This window comes from Peromyscus californicus, unplaced genomic scaffold, assembly GCF_007827085.1.
Source record: "Peromyscus californicus insignis strain IS unplaced genomic scaffold, ASM782708v3 Scaffold_13__1_contigs__length_99412109, whole genome shotgun sequence".
Taxonomy (NCBI): domain Eukaryota; kingdom Metazoa; phylum Chordata; class Mammalia; order Rodentia; family Cricetidae; genus Peromyscus; species Peromyscus californicus.
The window spans coordinates 15,194,596-15,214,126 of NW_026294424.1; the positions used below are offsets into that span (position 1 = coordinate 15,194,596).

The 19,531-nt window shown below is 45.0% G+C and overlaps 1 protein-coding gene across 9 annotated transcripts in view; it reads right to left on the reverse strand.

Annotated features, from left to right (window-relative positions):
• The window catches only part of Cobl (cordon-bleu WH2 repeat protein), a 235,083-nt gene that overhangs the window by 180,876 nt on the left and 34,676 nt on the right, over positions 1–19,531 (reverse strand). For 5 of the 9 annotated variants that reach the window (XM_052734547.1, XM_052734544.1, XM_052734546.1 and 2 more), the window contains exon 1: positions 14,105–14,122. The exons of 2 other annotated variants lie outside the window; for them this stretch is intronic. In XM_052734547.1, coding sequence (XP_052590507.1) covers positions 14,105–14,112 — 8 coding nt within the window. In that variant the 5' untranslated portion in view covers positions 14,113–14,122. Of the gene's footprint in view, positions 1–14,104; positions 14,124–19,531 lie in introns of those variants that run through there. 2 more of the 9 variants (XM_052734545.1, XM_052734539.1) reach the window with 1 other exon arrangement.

A 19,531-nucleotide genomic window follows, 5' to 3' on the forward strand; every position in this document is an offset into this window, starting at 1 on the left:
AAACATCTGTGAAAAAGGTTTTGTGTGGACGTGTGTTTTCATGTTTCTGCGTAGGTATAAAATTTCTGTGCCATGTGGCCAGCCCGTGTTTAATAATTAGAGGAGTTGACAAACCATTTTTCAAAGTCACTGGACAGTCCCACAAGCAATGCACGAGGTTTCTAGCTGCTCTGCATTCCGGGGGCATCTGTTACTGGCTTTTCTTTTGTCGTTTTGTTTTGTTTTTGTACTGACTTTTCTATTACAGCCATTTTAATGGTTTTTCAGAGGCAGTTCACACGGTTTTCATTTGCATGGCTGCAATCACTAATAGAATCAGGCACATTTCATGTGTTTATTGACAATTTGGATATCTCTTTTGGAGAAAGATCTGCTGAAACCTTTCGGCAGTTTTCTAACCTTTTCTAACCTTTTTACAACAGAGATGGACAGAGTTCTTTACAGGTTCCAGAATCAAGTGCCTGCATCACATAAGAAATGGGCAAATATTTTAACACACTCCACAGATTACATTTTTCCTTCTTCATGATATTTTATGAAGCACAAATGTTTGTATGTCTAACTTATCCAGGTTCTCTTTGGCCTACTGTGTACTTGCTGTTAGTCTTAAAAAAAATGTTTTCTTAATTCAAAATCACAACAATTTATTTCTGTTTCCTTCTAAGAATTTTCTCATTTTTAGCTCTTAGATTATGGTCTGTGATCTGGGCCAGCAATATGGCTCCATGATAAAGGTGCTTGCTGCAAAAGCCTAGCAACCTGAGTTCAATTCCTGGAATCCATGTAAAGGAGGAAGAAGAGAACTGACTCCACAAAGTAGTAAGTAGTCTGACCTCCACCGCACCACATACACCCATACTCAATCACATGTGCACACACATACACACAGTAATAATAGTAATACTAATAAATTTAAATCAGAGTGTGCGAGCCACTGCGTATAATACAAATACTGAATCCAACTTCATTCTTTTGCATGTGGGTATACAGCTGTTCCTGGCAGCACTGGTTGCCCTGCAGCACTGGTTGCCCGGCAGCACTGGTTGACTGGCAGCCTGGTTGGAAGGCTCTTCTTGCTCACACTGAAATCAGGTAAAACAAGTCCTGGCATACTGTTTGCTGTTCTTTCTCAGGGTTGTTTTAGCTCTCCTGGGTCTCTTGCATTTCCACAGGACTTTTAGGATCATGACACTGAGTTTTATGAAGAAGCTTTACTGCTGCTATGTTGAACAGTCTCAACCATGTTATCAATTTTCTCTATTCAGACAGCATTTTGGTTTTCAACTTCAGAATTCACGTGAGCTTTGGCACTATCTTGTTTTCTGAATCTGTAAAACATCTCACATCTCAAAATCAAAATCATATAAAGAGGAATGTTTGAGGAAGTCTCATTTCTATTTTCTTCAGACATCCTTTTTTTTTTTGTAGACATGTACTATTTCTCTTTATATGTTTTTCCCCAAAAGAAAGCAAATATGTGTTTATTCCATTTTCCCCTCAATTCTTGCTCCAAAGACATACAACAAACAGCTTCTGAATGCTCTTTTCTCTTACAGTGACTATTAGAAATAACTCTGTTAACCATCAATGAGTTTCATCTTTATTTTTATGGTTGCTACAAAGTACTTTTAGAAAATGAGCTAAGACTAAGAATACTGTCTTGATATGAAAGAAGCATCTTCCCTTTGATAATTAAACGTGGCACTATCACTGTAGAATGAGGTGCTATTTGTATTTAATTGGATCCTAAAATCAAAGCAAATAGGAAAATGCATTATCTATTTACAGCAAGTAGACAAAAACATATCTTCAACATTGAACTGTGAACTTGAACTAAATCATATTAAAACAACCAAATCCTATCACCCATACAGAGCTCCATATCCATCTTCTTTCCCTTTCTTTGAATTCCTCTTTCATTCACCTCCATTAGGGTCATCAAGTGGCCTATTAAACTCCAAGAATCCTCCAGATCAAATATTAGAGCTCTGAGTAACTAAAATTCTCTAGACAACTGTCTATTAGTTCTTGGGTTTATGGTGAAGGCATGGTCCTATATCCCACGGTCCCTGTTTGCTTTATGTTTCCTGTAGTCTTGCTCAGACCTCAGCACAGGGCTAGGTGAATGTTTGATTCCATGGTATCTTACTCCTCAGGTGATCTATAGCAGTCCTACCTCCATTTAAAAAGTATTAACATGTCCTATCATGTACTTAAATATATATGTATTCTTACTCACTTAACTACAAACACTTTTTCAAGCCATCAGCCAAACATATATTTCCCCTAAATCACTAATAAGAAACTGAACCATAAGATTTCTGCAAAGCCTGAATTAATCTGAATATCTTATGCTATTTCTGAGCCTGCTGTTTAGAACATGCCAGATTCCTTTGTCTAAAAATAAGCATTTTAAATGCACATTCTAATGAAAGAGGGATCATCCCAGCTATCTCACATTGCTGCTACTGTGAGGGTAAAGTGAAAAAAGGTCTTTAAGAGTGTCTGGGGTACTGCTGGGTGCACAGTGACATTCAGCCATCCTATGAGAGCATTTCTTCGTCTTTCTCTGGGAAAAGAGCCAAGCAGTAACACTACAGCCTTTGCCAAGTCTCCTCTGAACAAACTTATTGATGGCCAGACCTCGGACACTATAGGAAATGGCATCATCCAGGCCTTAATTATTTTCTGGTAGACCAGTTGCCTTGTCCTTGTGGCATTTGCATTCTTGTGAGGCTCGCAATGAATCATGACCAGAGCTCTGTTGTCTCATATCATGAGAGACTACAGTTAAAGGAGAACTGTCCTGCTCCCAACACAAGGGCCATTCAGGCTCTAGAGGTGGCCTCACCCATCACAGTCACTCAGCTGACCTGCAGGAATTCCAGCCCCACTCTGTTTTATTCCTTAAGCTCCTACAGAGTCGGATGCTCGCCTCCTATCAGCAAGTCTACCATACCCTGACACTGGCCTCAAACCCAGGACTAGCCTATAGTTACCTCTCTATGACAGAACTAGAGGCTATTTTTACCCACTACACTAACATTATTACTCTTGGTTAGGTTTTCTGAAATGCACTCTGAAATCCCATGAGCAGGATTTTGATGTCATGTCAGTTTCCAGAACAAAGGCAGTGTTTCCAGGCAGTAACAGAGCTACCTAGCCTTTATACTGGCCCTTCGTCAGCCTGCCCTGGGTACTTGATCTGACAAGAACAAATTAGCAATCTCACTTGCTATAGACTTGAGAAGTGAGCCAAATAAAAGGCTGAAGCCAAAGACACAAAGATCCAGTCATGAAATTCTTACAGGAGCCACCCCATCTGTTCTTCCTCAGCATCCTTCGAAATCAAGCTTGCAGGGACACAAACAAGCCTTTGTGCACCAGGAAAGTCCACTGTTGGCACACATAGCCACTGGGAAGCAGAACCCACTCTTAAAACGCAATGGAGAGTCAACAACTGCACCCACATTGTTCTGAGTTGGGATTCAGAGGCCAGAATCCCTGGGGAAAAACTATCATGGGAGCTGCCTGCCCGTGGTGCCATTGCTGGAGGCCATAGCTCTCCTCTGGCCAACCTGCTTTTACATAATCTTTCTAGTACACGGACAGTTCTAAGCATAGTCTACTCAAAAGGAGCCCACAAGGAGGCAGCTAACAGGAAACACAAACCTAGATGAAGAAGCTTTGAGGCTTGATGAAGGTGGCCAGCTGGTTCATAGATGACAGGTACACTAGAGGAAGTTTTATTGCCTCATAATTGTCCAGCTTAAAACATTTCCTGTTGGACAGCCTGCTTCCCTGAGTTACTACTGCAGGTAAAGAGGCCACACGTTTCCTAGATGGGAATTTTTACCATTACTTTCACCAGTATTATTTATCCATTATGTTGTGCCTAAAACAGATAGGGATGTGAAAGGCCCCACAAATGCTCAGAAGTCCACGATGCCACAAATTCTTCAGTCCCTACAGTAGTAGGCAGGACTCTGAGCTTGCTAAGCAGTCACAACAAAGATGAATACTACAGCCAGGACAAGATGGAAAAGCCAGTGGCCCACAGAAGCATACTGCCAAAGGCCCTTGTAAGAGGAAGGATACGGTAAGATATAGGGAATTCCAACCCCAGTAGCATGATAAACATAGAAAATACCTAACTAGACAATGTGATGGTATTGTGTTTCCCAAAATATTGTGCACCCTAATAAACTTATCTGGGGTCAGAGAACAGAACAGCCACTAGATACAGAGGCTAGAAAATGTTGGCACTCTTGCCTTTAATCCTAGCATTCCAGAGGCAGAAATCTGTCTGGATCTCTGTGAGTTCAAGGCCACATTGGAAACAGCCAGGCATGGTGACACATGCCTTTAATCCCAGAAAGTGAGCCTTTAATCCCAGGGAGTGAGGGCAGAAAGCAGAAAGATATATAAGGCATGAAAACTAGGAACTAGGCTGGTTAAGCATCAGGCTTTCGAGAAGCAGTTCAGCTGAGATTCATTTGGATAAAGACTCAGAGGCTTCCATTCTGAGGAAACAGGATCAGCTGAGGAACTGGCGAGGTGAGGTAACTGTGGCTTGTTCTGCTTCTCTGATCATCCAGCATTCACCCCAATAACTGGCCTTGGGATTATTTTTATTAACAAGACTCTTTAAGATTCATGCTACAAGACAAGAGCTCAAGATCAGAGTATGAGCACTGTCTACCTAAGGAAGAGAATGTGGTCCCAGGCAACAATCTGGAGGTGCTGGTTGAGCTATGTTTTAAGGAACAGCACAATATTCATCATGGAAAGAAGGGTATGAACTAAGAGGAAAAGATGGGAAACATGGCTGGACATAAGAACAATTGAGTTTACAAGCATGGTTTGAACTTAGAACACACAGTGTTTAACTTACTTTCACTGCTTCTCGTGTCTGCTGGCTGGCAGCTGCCTGGCTTCTGGCCCCAGGTGTCTTCCTCATTCTCTCCTCTCTTCCTCTCTTGAGCCTACAGTTCTCCTATTTATTCTCTCTGCCTGCCATCCTCGGCTATCTCTCTTCTGCCTAGCTATTGGCCATTCAGCTCTTTATTAGACCAATCAGGTGCCTTAGGCAGGCAACGTGAAACAAATGTAACACATCTTTACAAAATTAAACACACATCCATACATTGTTAAACAAATGCAGCATAAACAAATGTAACCCATCTTTACACAGTTAAAGTGATAATCTGCAGCATAAACAAATGGAACACATCTTTGCCCAGTTAAATTAATATTCCACAATAGAGAGGCCTTGTCCCAGAAACAGCAGGAAGTGCTACAGAACAGTGGCCTTTGTGCTCTCAGAAGGTCACACCCTCAGGAAAGAATGTAAGGCAGAAAAATTGTGGGTTTTTCAAGAGTTTTGAGAAAAGAAAAGAAGGTGTTACCCTATAGAGTGGGGCCAGAAACACATGGATCCACCCCAGCAGACGTCACACAGGACAGAGCACTGATAAGTCCTCCAAGAAGCTGGGGACAAAAGCTTCTGAGATGAAAGAGTCCCAGGCCATGTGTACACAGAGCAATCAGCATTGCCCTGGTGGGCTGGGCAAAGCAAGATGAAGGCAGCAACAGCCGGGGCTCGGGGCTCACTCTGGCATTAGTGGCAATGTCCTTAATAGCAGTGGGGTGACCACATATGGAGTGACTACTCATTCACTGGGAGTTTCCCAAGCCCAGAGAGTGGCCCCGGGACAGAGTCCTATTCGAGAAATCACTTGTCACGTTCACCCCACTGGGGCAAAGGAAGAGAAGCATGCTCCCACTCAGGCTCTGCTGAGCATGGACCACACAGCCTGAGAAGATCTGGACTAGGCCAGAGGACCTTATTCTCAGATGCTCCTGGGCGGCTGTGTTTGAGTGGTCCTGGGACAGAGAGAAGGAGCAAGTACATTGCTGAAAAGGAGGGAAGACGAGAGGAGTGTGCTTCAAGAACGCTCGGTAGCAAACAGAAGATGGGTGAGCAAGTACGAGGCTTGAAGCAAGAAAGCTTCAGAAACCTCAGGAGGAACTGGCAAGGGGCTGAACAAGAACCAGGGCTGCACAAACCTCGCAGTGGGGATAAGACCACGGAATAGGGAAATGCTGGAGGAGACCACAATGAAAGGGAGGGGTAGCTGAGCAGGGGGCTGAGAGTTCAGAGGGTCATGACCGACCACTGTCAGCATTTTCCTCTCCCCACATTATCTGGCTCATGACAACCATGCCGATCCCCCACACAGCCACATTCACTATGTCACTTCATTATCTGGGCCGAGTCGATTACCAAGGACCCTCCAAACCCAGGCTTGGATTCCCATCTGCTGCAGATTCTGAACATGCCTTAGGATCCACACCTTGTGTGGAGCCAGGACTTCTCACAGGAGCCAGGGCTTCTTGGGAGACAGACCAAGGTCAGCTACCCCAAGTAGGGTCTGAAGTTATTCAAGATTCCACAGACCACACAGGGACAAATTCTGTCAGAGGGGAATCAAAGGGGAAATGTTCACAGCTGGATCTATGACTTCTTCCTGAACAAAAAAGGGGTGGGTATGTGCCTGTGTGTGTGTGTGTGTGTGTGTGTGTGTGTGTGAGAGAGAGAGAGAGAGAGAGAGAGAGAGAGAGAGAGAGAGAGAGAGAGACAGAGACAGACAGAGAGGGAGAGAAAGAGGGAGATTGAGAGAGAGAGAGAGAGGGAGACTAGTAGGTGACCTGCTCATGCAGCAGGCGGAGGACTCTGCTTTAGGGTATATTGCAAATGATACACATTGACTTTTAGATGAATCTTAACCATTTTTAGTAAAAATTTCAAAAGCCATGAGGATAAGAACTCCCAGACGTGGTCGTAAGGCTCCGGGTTTCAGCCCTGCCAGCCTGGCTCTAAGTTCAAGGACTCTGGTTGAGGCCTGGGAGAAAGAACCGGCCAGACTGGTCTTGATAGATTGTCCCTCTGATGGTGACACAAGTCTAATGTCATTGAACACCTTCTTGGCGACTTCCGAACATTTCATAATCATTTCTATGCAAAAGTATCTGGCATTGTAGAGTTACCCCCTTTTCACAGGAGGGAGAGGAGATAACTAATACGGATGGAATGCTCACCCTCACTCTGAGACAGTGCCGAGATAGGCGTCCAGACACACAGTCTCCTTGGATTTTCATGACAACCCATAAGGGAGGGGTTACTTCCCATTTTTATAGATGAAACCGAGACTGGGATTAAGTAACTGTCAAAACACGAGATAGCTAGGAAGGGATGGAGCCATAACTCCAGCTCAGGTCCGTCTCAGCTCAGTCACCAGGAGATGCTCGCTGCCAACCAGCGATAATATGATAAAAGTAATCCTAACATGTGAGGCAAGAAGAAGCAGATGCCTTCAATTCCCTTAAGCTGGTGGCATCAATCCAGCGAGTCCCGGGAGTCTCCTTGCTCAGATCAATCACACTCTCTCATTTCTACTGTGAGTCCCTCCTAACGGGCTACATGACAGTGGCCTTAACCCTCTACACAAAAGCGTTTAAATGAGCTGCTCAAGAAAATCCACAAGGCAGGACCTCAGAGGTAGGGGCATTCTTACTCTTCAGTCATGTTCTCATGTGTTTCAGCGTCCCTCGGCTGTTCAAGGCTAGTGGCATTTGTATCCCTGAAGCCTCTAGAGAGTTCAGAGCACAGAGTCAGTGCAACACTTCAGAGGGGAGGGTCCCTAACCACTGACTCCTGCCTCTGTTGCTGTCCCCCAGACAGACCACTACCAGCATTAGGGCAGAATGTTCATCAGCGAGTGGCTAGAAGGCACAACTGTCACCTGGTTCTAGCGAGGACAGAGAAGCAGGTGAGACAGGGTGTTCCCGGTCCGTTTCTGGGAACAGAGCTTACCGCAGAGGAGGATGGAAGGGGGAAGGGCAACCTGCCAGGCCCACCTCTGGATGGGATCCTGTTCTCCTAGTGATCCAGGGGAAACTCCTGCTGCTCAGGGCAAAAGGATGGGAATGAAGGCTGGCACTTACTCCCAGCTGAGGTCACACAGGCAGTGTTCTGTTTCTTGTCACTTCCCTCCCTGCTAGGGCTCTCAGGCTTCTACAATGAGCTCAAATTTCACATAGATTGATACAGTCTATGGGGACCAGCAGATTTTTTTTAAACCATATGATAAAATGTATACCCACCAACAATCTAAGGAAACAGTATCTCTGTATCTGTAGTAAAAACTAGGTCCATGTGGGATTCAGTCCACCCATGATTCCGTCTACATTTTGACTCATGATTTCTTTTACAGTAACATATAATCCTGCGAGCCTTCTTGAGTTACTATAACATTAGTATTTGATATTCACCAGACACCAGGACAAACTGTAGCATTTCAAGTACCTAATGACACATGCTGTGGAAATATTTTAATTTGGTAATTAACAAACTTGTATGTGAGCAAATTAATCACAAAATAAGAATTATCATTTTCTGTCACAGAAAGAAAATGTATAGTAAATACAGACTGAAATTTATTTATTATAAGCAAAAGATTCATTCAGGACATGCAGTTCTTGTTTTTCTTTTTTTGCTTTAAAGGTCAACTTGCTATTACTTTAAAGGACAAGGTGAGAAAGGTTTTTCTACCGGCTGCTTGACAGCCCTTTTGCACACATGACTCACGTGCAAAGACACCTCCATCCTCCCACACACAAATGGATGGATGGACTGCAGGGCAAAGCACCAGTGTGTGCCTGTTTCATGACTTGCTTCTAAGTGCTGCAGACTGTAGACTGTGGATAATTGTGTTTTTATTCAGATAATGCAACTCGCTTGCCTTGGGAAGCATATGGAAAGGGAAATGTGTAAACTGAGTCCCATTTTTATATACCCCATTAACACTATGGCAACCTGCATTCATTAGCTTCTCAGTTTCAGCCAATGATTTATTGCACAGCTACATTAAATAATTACAAAAACAAAACCATTTCAACTTGTGTCATGGTTAAATTTCCAAATGGGTTTGGGATAAACCTCAAGGGAGTCAAAGATGTCATCTCAATTTATCAATCTTCCTTCTAGCACACTGGCTCTTTAAATAAACAGGGTGTGTTAGGAGGAAACCAATAAAAAAAATTATCCCTAGCTGGGCAAGGTGGTGCACACTTTTGATGCCAGCTATAAAGACACAAAAGCAGGAGGATCTCTGTAAATCCAAGGCAAAATTGTTCTACATAATGAGTTTCAAGCCAGATGAGACTACAAAGTGAGACTCTCACGACATAATAGTAACAATCGTCATCATCATCATCATTATCCCTTTATTTCCTTAAATTTGATTTTTCATGCCCATTCTGATACAGTAAATAGCCTGTCTACTTAGGTAAGCCCTCTGAACTGAAGGTTGTTGGCCCTTTTCCACATAGTAGTTGGAGACAAAACAACCCTAGGGGGCCAATCTAAGGACAAAAGCCATTCCTTTTGGTCATCAAGCAAGGTCCACATCATGACTGCTTCTGAAAAGGCTTTATGCCACTACCTCTATTTCTGTATATTTGACTACTTATAAATCATAGGCACATTATTAGCATATTGTGAGCATTACAAAAATTATACAAAATAGATCTTTGGAAGACTAAGATAACAGTAAATATTTTCTTGCCAAAATCCAGTTGGATCACAAGGCGCAGGCAAGGATGACACACAACCACTTGGGGGAACATAGCTCTAACAAATGAACAAGTGACCTATCCACGATTGGGTCTTATGGTGGAGTGATAAGGAACCTACAGCCTTCTTCCCCATCCTTGCCAAGGACAGGAAATGAGTGTTCCAGAGCCAGGAGTGCAAGCAGCAGCAGCCCTAAAGGCAAATGCATCCCTTCTCCCTTCCAGCATGTCCTAAAAAGCTGCCGGGTCTCTAGGCAACCCACAGCTGGAGGTCTGCTCTAAGGTCATATACATCAGTGTCTGCAGGAGAGGAGAGGGCTGGGTGGTACTGCAAGGACCTACTTGTCACGGTTCTGTAACTAACAGAAGGAACAAGATGCAGCCACCACCCAGAGCCCCTGGCTGGCCCAGTTGGCAGGAATGTGAGGCATGTATTCAAGTCTGGGTGTTGCCTTACCACACAGGGTGGGGAAGCACTCAGAAAGGAGTCCCATGTTCCACCTCACCCGACTCCTGTGGGTTAGCTCTTCCATGGCGGGTTCCAAGTAAGCAGACAAGACCTGCTCAGTTTAAGGCAAGGGACAATAAATGCAGACTTCTTGGTGTCATCCTTGAAATTTTCTTTTGAGACAACCAGAGGCAGGAAAGGGAAATCACGTTTCTGTGGGTTATCAACCTTTTCTATGTCTGCTCATCTTTTCAGTTAGAAAATCAATGTTCAGTTATACCAACACTCCCCATAGGAAAGATAAGGTGTCTGTCTTGTCTTCAGGGGAAAACAAAACAAAACAAAGAAAATCCTGAGATAGTTGAAGGCTGTCCTGAGAAAGGGCAGAAAACGCCCATTGCTTCTCCTCCCTTCTGGCTAAATTTCAATTAGCAGAATGTAAATATGCCGATGCCTAAACCTTTCCCAAGCACAGGTTTCTGTCTGGAGTCTACTTACACAGTCAGCCTCTGACATGGACACAGACTTATATGAATGCCCCTGTCTTGTCATACAAATGCTTCTAGTGAGCAGAACTTGCCATGGGGGCATATTTGGAGCACCTGACAAAGCACAGGGGATCTAGTTGAAACAAAATAAAAGGCATCCTTTTCAGAAGGGAAGAGAAATTTGAAAAGTTTCTTTATTCAGCCGAAAGACAGCAAAGCTCTGCGCCAGGACCAGCTCCGAGGTGGTGAGAAGCAGCAGTCCCATTCAAAACGACTTTAAAACGAGGTTCCTTGCAAACTCAGATTCCTGGATGTGGTTCCGAGTTTCCTCAATCTGCTCATTCATCCCCGTGTTTAATATGTGCTTACTGGGTGCCAAGCGCTGCTTTCAGGAGTCGTGTGGTGAAGCGGGGGTAAGAAAGCACAGCCCGAATTCTGGCAGAGGGCAAAAACATCTGACTTGCTTACACTTCAGACACCATTAAAGGAGACGGTGCCTTTTGCTGGGCAAACTTGATTAAGCAAACACAAATATCCCTAGGAGACATGGCACAGAAAAATAAATTTAATAACCCACTGTCAGATTTTTAATCTTCCGAATGGAGTTTCATAGACTATTTCTATAGAAAATAGGAATGCTAACAGGACAGAGAAGACATATGGAAACTAAGGCCTCACAAAAGGCGATCTGAAAGACTGAAAAAACCCATTTACCTCAGTGCCGTTTTGATAGCAATTTACTAGAGAATTATGAAGCACACAAAACACATCTAACTTTTTAAAAAACAACAAGGTTATATGATTTTAGAAATGTTAAGCAGGTGGAGAAGAAGCTCAGCCAGGAAAGTGCTTCCTGTACAAGCCTGGGGACCCTAAATCAACCTCCACAACATGGGAAAGAAGAAGTAAGGTATGGCGGTATACCTTGTAATTCCAGAACTGGGGACTAGTGACAAGGTGATCTCTGGGGTTGGCGAGCAGGCTAGCCTAGCCAAGTTGGTAAGCTCCCGGCTAAGGAAAGACTCTGTCAGCAGCAACAACAACAAAAGGGGGACAGCTCCTGAGGAATGACACCCAAGGTTGACCTTCTACACACACACGCATATATGTCCACATACACCCACATGGTCATGCATGTACACGTATGCACGCAGAAGTATGTTTGCTACCAACACACAGTGCTGAACTCTTAGTAATTCGCTTTTGTTCAATGTATTTGTGTAGATAACATGTGGGAGGGCATTAGGTAGGGAATGTGGACAGGCTGGTCTTCCTCTGCAGCAACAAACGGGCTCCTGTGCAACCTGTCCAGTCAAAGAAGACTTGCTACCACCAGGCCTCGGCGTGGGCACTAGGAACCAGCCCTGAGCCCCTCCACCAGCAGGGATGGCACACTGGCTCACAAGCTTTGGTCCGTTCCCTGCTGTAGCTGCAGACCTTCTTATAAACGCAGGTTTGCCAGCACATGGGTTCCGGACTGTCTGGAAAGCATCCTTGTTAACCCAGGGCCTGCTTGAGAATACAACAGATTATCTCTATATCAGAGGTCTAACCTCAACCTTCTTTCTCATTTAATGGACTGAAACAGACACCTCCTTAGAGAAGACAAAAGGGGGTCTGAGACGGCGAGGCAAGTAAAGGTGTTTGCAACCTGAGCTCCATCCCTGGGACCCGTGGAAAAGTGGAAGAGAGCCAGCTTCCCAAAGTATCCTCTTATCTTCACATGGACAACACAGCACCCCCCCCACACACACACACATCTGACACACATGCACACAGAATAAATAAAATCTGAAGAAAGAACATATACAAATGGTAGGAAGGGTACAAAAGACATTGAAAAAATTTCCCAATCACCAACGTGACTAAAATGACTTTGACATTTTTAAAATGGGTTGGTGAGAAAACAAGAGAACAAACAATATTTCCTGTTACACATTTCAAGAAATTCAAGTTCCTCTGCCCATAGACAAAGCAGCACTGGATCCCAGCCAGAACTCATTTATGAACTGCTCAGTGGCCATGGATGTCATGGCAGAGCCAAGGAGTCCTGCGGAGACAGATGGCCCACAGAGCTGGAAACATTTACCACCTGACCCTCTGCCAAAGTGTTGGCCGACTCCTGCCCTGCTGCGTAGGGCACGCAAGGTTTTCCAAGACACGGGCTGTCCCTCTTCCGGCCACTCTGTGAACCACTTCCTCAGCTCCTTCTGTGAAAGAGCTCCCACCAGGCTCCTCCAGGGGCCAGATTGTGAGGTGGGGACATCGTCATTAAATGCCAACTCTGACATTCCCAAGCGGCTCAGGCCGGCAGTGTAATAGCTAGTCATACTATTTAAATAATTTTGCAGCAGATAATAGCTGTAAAGAGAGTGTAGAAATATTTTTACCAAAGTTCCATTTTAATGTTTAAGGAAAACCTAAGTGAGCGGCTAAAAATTATAAACATGTAAACAGATGTTTACTAAGGTCACAGAGAGGGAACTGAGAAAGATTCAGGGCAGGAGGAGGACCGAATCTCAGATTTTACCACATGGTTTGCAGTTCCTAGTCACATTCTGGGCATGGCCCTCTATCAAAAGGCCACCACATCCTTGTAAATACATGGTAAATTAACTCACTTACGTGAGTTCTTGCTAGCACAGTGAGGGCCTAAAGAGCCTAAGCTCCTTGCTCTTTCAGGTGGGCATGGCCCACTCCAGCTGGGTCTTCTTCCACTGGGGTAGAGTTTCTTCCCCCTTTGCATCTTGAGTATGGATTTAGCCTGGCAAGGTCTCACAGCTCAGAGGCAGCACATTTAATCCCAGGCAACCTGATCCAACACAGCATCCTTTTCTTCAAGTCTCTAGTACTCTCACTCTGAAGAAACCCAAATCACGTTTTTGTACAGATAAGAAATATTTAGCCCGCTGAACCCTCCACCACAGGTAAAACAAAAATCTTATTTTAATTTGAAGTTTCAAAAAGAATATTCAGATTACTAAGAACAAATTAATTCAGGAAAAGACGAATTCAAGGGTCATTCAGTTCTAGTCTAAGTCCTAAAATATCAGTGAATATATCCTTAGACGTCTAAAACATTCAAATAGGTGCAAGCTATACAAGCTGCCAGATCAAGGGGAGCCCACGTACCCACATAAATGCTGTCCAGGCTCCTCTCTCCATATCGCCAACCTGTCTCTGGAGTCCAGAGATGTCCAAACAGAAGCCCAAAGCAGGCCTGTGAGTTCAGAAAGCTATTCACAATCCACTGCTTACCGGAAAGAGGAGATGCCACAGTACGGACCCCTTTCCTCAGTGTGTGCTTCCATTATGGAATGCCACACAAGCAACAGCAGAAACAATAACCCAAACACGTGCCTGTTCCTGTTTTAGAATAAGTCAAATGCTAATCAATCGAACAGCCATCTTAAAATACAAACCATCTACTATTAATCATCAACATACTGTAAAGGTGTCTGAGGTAATACGACGAAAAATGCCACTATCTAAAATTCTCATAACATTTATCATAAAAGTAACCAGTACCTACAGAGACATTTCTGAGAAAATTCTTGCAGATGTCAGATCATGACAACCTGGATCGGACTTACTCCCTGCCACAGTCCTCTGCTTTAAGACAGAAGACTGGTCCTCCATCCTCAGCTCTTCCTATGTGAGGGCCTGGGCAGCTTGTCTGCTGCATATTTATAGCGGCCTGGTCTAGCTGGCATTTACCATCAAGATTCTAAATGAGAATGACGAGCTTTGCCAGCAAGACAAACTAATTTTACTTCTTTGAAAATAGTTAACTTGCCTAAATTGTTTGATAATCAAAACCAATTCTTAAAATACTTTATCACTTCAGTGGCCTTGGAATTCCAGCATCTCATACAACCTATTTTAGATGTTTCTTTTTAAGTGTCACCGAACCTGTCCCAACTCCTGCATCCAGCAGCGCTTTCTCTGGTGACACTAACTCCACCCATTTGTGATTGGGACTTGGGCTAGTCAGTTGTTTTCATTTCATTTTGGTTTTATTTGATTTTTGGTGTACATGACACAAGCTTCAGTCATCTGGCAAGAAAAAAAAAAAAAACACCAATTACGGAAATGCCTACATCAGACTGACCTATAGGCAAGTCTGTGGAGCATTTTCTTGATTAATGATTGATGTGGGAGGACCCAGCCCACTGTCAGTGGTGGCGGGTGGTCCTGGAATGTGTAAGAACGCAGGCTGAGCAAGCTATGGAGAGCCAGCCAGTAAGCAGCACCCCTCCATGGTCTCTCTTTCAGTTCCTGCCTCCATACTCATGCTCTCGTTTCCTTCAACAATGGACTGTAATCTGTAAACTGAAACTCTACTCACCGAAGTCGTTCTTGGTCATGGTGTTTATCAGAGCAACAGAAGAGCAGGCAAAACCTTGGACAGGCCTGTATGCCTTGTGAAAATGCAGTCTTCCTCGGCGGCCACTTGTTCACAGCCCTCTTCCTCTTCTTCGTGTCACAGGACACAGTGGCCCCCTCCACAGTGGCACCTTTCTATTCCTTGAGCGGGCCTTCCTCTCCTCTACTGGAAGGGCCTCGTTTTGCCTGAAATTCACTGTCATGTTGTGCCTTGCCTTCAACTGCCCCCTCCCATATAAATAGACTTCCAATTTATACCCAACCATGTTTTAGCACCTTCCCTACCAAATAAATACACTGTTCCTCAGACAAAGAACACCCCTTGAATAACTACCCCAGCTCACCCCCAAAGCTAAGTCACCCCAGGCCTGAGGATGGCATCACTTGCAAGGACCTCTAATGTGCTCTTTTCTGCCCATGGTTATTGCCTCCACACCCTCCAGTTCCTTTTTATCTATTTGCTTTACTGTCACAATGGGCTCCAAACTGTTTTCTACTTCTTACTCCCTTGCTTTCAAAGGAACCAAGTCGAGACCACTAATTATCTGTGAAAGAAAGGCAGAAATAGGCCACGGAGCAGGGGTGTCTGGAGCCAAGCACAGTAGACAACTCTTGCATCTGTGTGGTGACTTACTCTGGAAAGCTCAGCCTACAAAGCCCCACTAAAATCCGCCACTCAGCATGCTTCTCTGCACAGGCTCAGCACAATCTTTGCCTTGCACAGTGGAGGACTCGTCAAAGTAAACAACACTCCTGCAGAAATTCCAAGTTCAGGGACTCCCTGCCTCCAACAACAGATTCGTTTTAGAAAACACTAGTTTAAATCTTTGTTATTTAGTCATGTTTTGAAACGCAAGGCAGTATTTTGACACGTTGTTAATAAAAAGAATTCTTCTCTGACACCAATAATTTGATTTGATTTGAAGGTCTGCATGCTCATTATGAGGCCCTGAAAGGAGAAACACCCATGGTGATAACAACTTAAAATATAAACAATCTGGCTTGAACTCTTGGCTGCCTGAGAGTTCACTTCATCAGGGACTGAACCGTTGGAAGAGATGCAGGCAGGGCTGAAGAGGCTGGCGGAGACGGGGTTGACAGGGCTGGTAAACACTAGGAACCGTGACAGAGATGATTACTCCACGCCAGACAGTTGAGAGCAAAGGCAGAGGCCAGCTCACAAAGAGAGGGGGCACCAGGGCAGCTTCAGTAAGGGCCAGGAAGTTCCACTGGGGAGTTCCCTTCTCTGCCTGAAGGATAAACCCCTCTGGACGTTATGTATATGTAAAACTGAGGCAACGAACACCTCATCCTCTAGCTTTTTTTTTCTGAGCCCACATTTAGCATCCTTGTGGTTGCTGTTGGAGAACTACTGCTTCCAGATCTGGCAGGGCAGGGCACACAGGGTGACATGATATACAGAGTTCTGGCCCTGCTCTCCAACTGGGTCATATACTATTCCAGGGTTCTGGCCTCTGCAGTCCAAGTGGCCATAATCCTTTCTAGAGCACATTTGGCAGGAGAGAGAGGATGAGGATAAGACCCCACCACAGCAAGAGGTTCCTTGAAGGATGGAGAAAAGACTATGTAGGAAACACACAAAGAAAAAGACATCCAAGTATGTCTGCCACACAATGCAGTGTGGCTCAAGAGCCACTATAAGGACACAAATATCCTCAGCCCTTAGCATCTATTAGAGTCACGAAGGTACTTCCCAAAGTGACAGATGCCCAGAGCACCAGGCAGCCCACAGACACTGACCTCCATGGTTAGTGAGTGAACACAAAATTACAGATGCCAAGGGCACCAGGCAACCCACAGATACAGACCACCATGGTCAGTGAGTAAACATGAAATTACAAATGCCCAGGGTACCAGGCAACCCACAGTCATGGACCGCATGGTCAGTGAGTGACACAAAATTACAGATGCCCAGGGCACCAGGCAGCCCATAGACACGGACCCCATGGTCAGTGACAAGTGCTCAGGAGGAACCACAGCATCCCACCTGGCCATGCAAGGGCACAAACGCAATTACCCATGGACTCCTAGAAGGCTAGCAATTGTAGCTTCCGCCTCCCAGTGTGAACCCCAAATATGTTCTCAAAGCCCTGGCAAATGCTACAGCCCTATTTTTCACCTGTTGCCCTCTTCCTCTAACCTGTCAGGTGGGAACTGAAGTGTCTACCTTAATATAGAGGAATTGACCTTCTTTCTACTCACTTGTGGATAACTATCAGCCCCCACTCTTTTCTCTACAAATTAATCTCTGGTTTCTCCAAATAGAAGGTACACTTTGGAGGATCTACTATGAAGACAGGTTTCCAGGACATTCTGTACATTTTTGTTAGAGTAAGACAGGAATGGTAAGGAATCTCTTTCCATCGGTACTCTCATATATGGCTGGATGGCCCACACGCTTCCTCAGTACCTTCTGAGTCTGTGTAAGAAGGTCTCTAGTACTCTCATACATGGCTGGATGGCCCACACGCATCCTCAGTACCTTCTGAGTCTGTGTAAGAAGGTCTCTACTCTCATACATGGCTATGACCCACACGCATCCTCAGTACCTTCTGAGTCTGTGTAAGAAGGTCTCTGGTACTCTCATACATGGCTGGATGGCCCACACGCATCCTCAGTACCTTCTGAGCCTGTGTAAGAAGGTCTCTAGTACTCTCATACATGGCTGGATGGCCCACACGCATCCTCAGTACCTTCTGAGTCTATGTAAGAAGGTCTCTGACCCCATTAACTCTTTGTTTTGGAGAACATGAGGAATGGGACTCTTTGACTTGTTATAACTTCTAGACAACTCTGGGTCCTGAAGCCTATGGGAAAAGGGAGGATGACCCAAACTTCTGGGAAAGGAGGCACTACCCATGGTAGCTGCTGAGTCAGGGTGGCCCCTGCTGGTGATGCCATACACTCAGCCACAGATGGAGAATCTGCCTTGACTTCAGGAAATGTCCATGCTGGACTTTCTCACCAATCCTGCCCAGCAATGGCTCTTCTTATTTTGTCATTGAAACCTTCAGAAAACTTCCAAGAACACCACCAGAAAGCCAGCGAACACACAGGGCAAGGAGGCCCCAGAGGTACACACTGGCCAAAGGGCTGTGGTGGAACCTGAGAATGGGCCTAGAGGCATGGTGGTAAGTGGGCTGAGCAAGGGAGTGGGTAAGTGGGAAGGAAGATGCCTCCAGAGGAGGGGGAGAAAGTTTCAGGTCACCGTTAGCAAAGGGGAGGGGAAGGCTGGACACAGTGTCAGCCAAGCCTTACGTGTACCTGGGCCCAATGCCCAAGGAAGAACCTGGCTTGCACCACAGAGGGGAGAGGAGTCATCCTTAGTCATTGCTTACACATAAGCAAGTAGGAATTGACCAGCAAGAGTTATGAGATACAGCACAGGAAACCAAAGGGAAGGAAGGCCCGGAACCTCCAGTGAGCACACACACATGGAGGGAAGCTGAAGTAGGTATCGTTCATGCCCTCCTGCTCCTGGTCTGTCACTGGCCTGCACAAAGGCAGCAGGCAGGGAACAGGACCCCAAGCACAGAATCTCTCTCAGTGCAGGATGAGATGCTACTGTCAAGGCCCAGGATATAGCCCTACTGCTTCTATGATGGCCACAGATGCTCTGGAGTCCAAGTCAATGTCATGTCCAATCCAAACGTGCCAGTCGTGCTCTTAAAAAGCTAGGGTCAGTCAGCCAAGAACAGACCCCACCCCTGCGCTTTCCCACTGTCGGCAGGATGCAATGATTTTTAAGTTGGTAGCACCCAGTCTTAACTGTGAGCCCAGATTTGCCTGATATCTGTGGATAAACCGGCGGATATCTGCACACAGCCAGTCCCCATCCAGCAGCTCCATGGGGCACAAGGCCTTGCCTCCTCTACATTTTCCATAGCTAGCATCAAGAGCAAGAGTTTGGTGAGAGGCTTTCTGCCCTAGGGATGCTGATGAAAGGGGGTGAGTGATTGATAATGATGTGACTCTGGCCTCTACTCATTTGGGTGTTTTTATATCTAACACATTGAAAATGTAGGCATGAGTTGCATAGCAATGTAAGGTACAAAGATCAACAAAACTGTCAGTTTTTTAATTATGAAGAACAGAGTATTTTGATGCAAGATTTCTACCTATGAAAAGTCCAATGTCCCAAAACACATTTCCAAAAATGTGTGGAACTCTCGTGTATCAGTACAATCACCGTTTGGGGGGAAGAAATGAGCCTTTCCCTAAAGGAACCTCGTCCCTTTATACCTCTGTTCTCCTTTCTTTGAGTACTGGTTTAGAGGGGAAGGGGAAAGTAGGCCTGGCTGAGGGGAGTGAGAAAACTATGTAATTATATGGAAAAGACTAGGAGCCAGGCCTATCAGTGCCAGGGAATGAGTTATAAATAAGGAGTGTGGGAAGGCTGGGAGGGGCAATGTTAGACAGAGAGACATAAGGGTGAGCTCTTGAATTAGTATATCTTGCTCTGAGATAAAAGAGAATGTGTGTGCATGTGTCACACACATGTGAACAGATACATGTGACAATAAGGAGTAGAAGAGAGAGCAGCGAGAACATT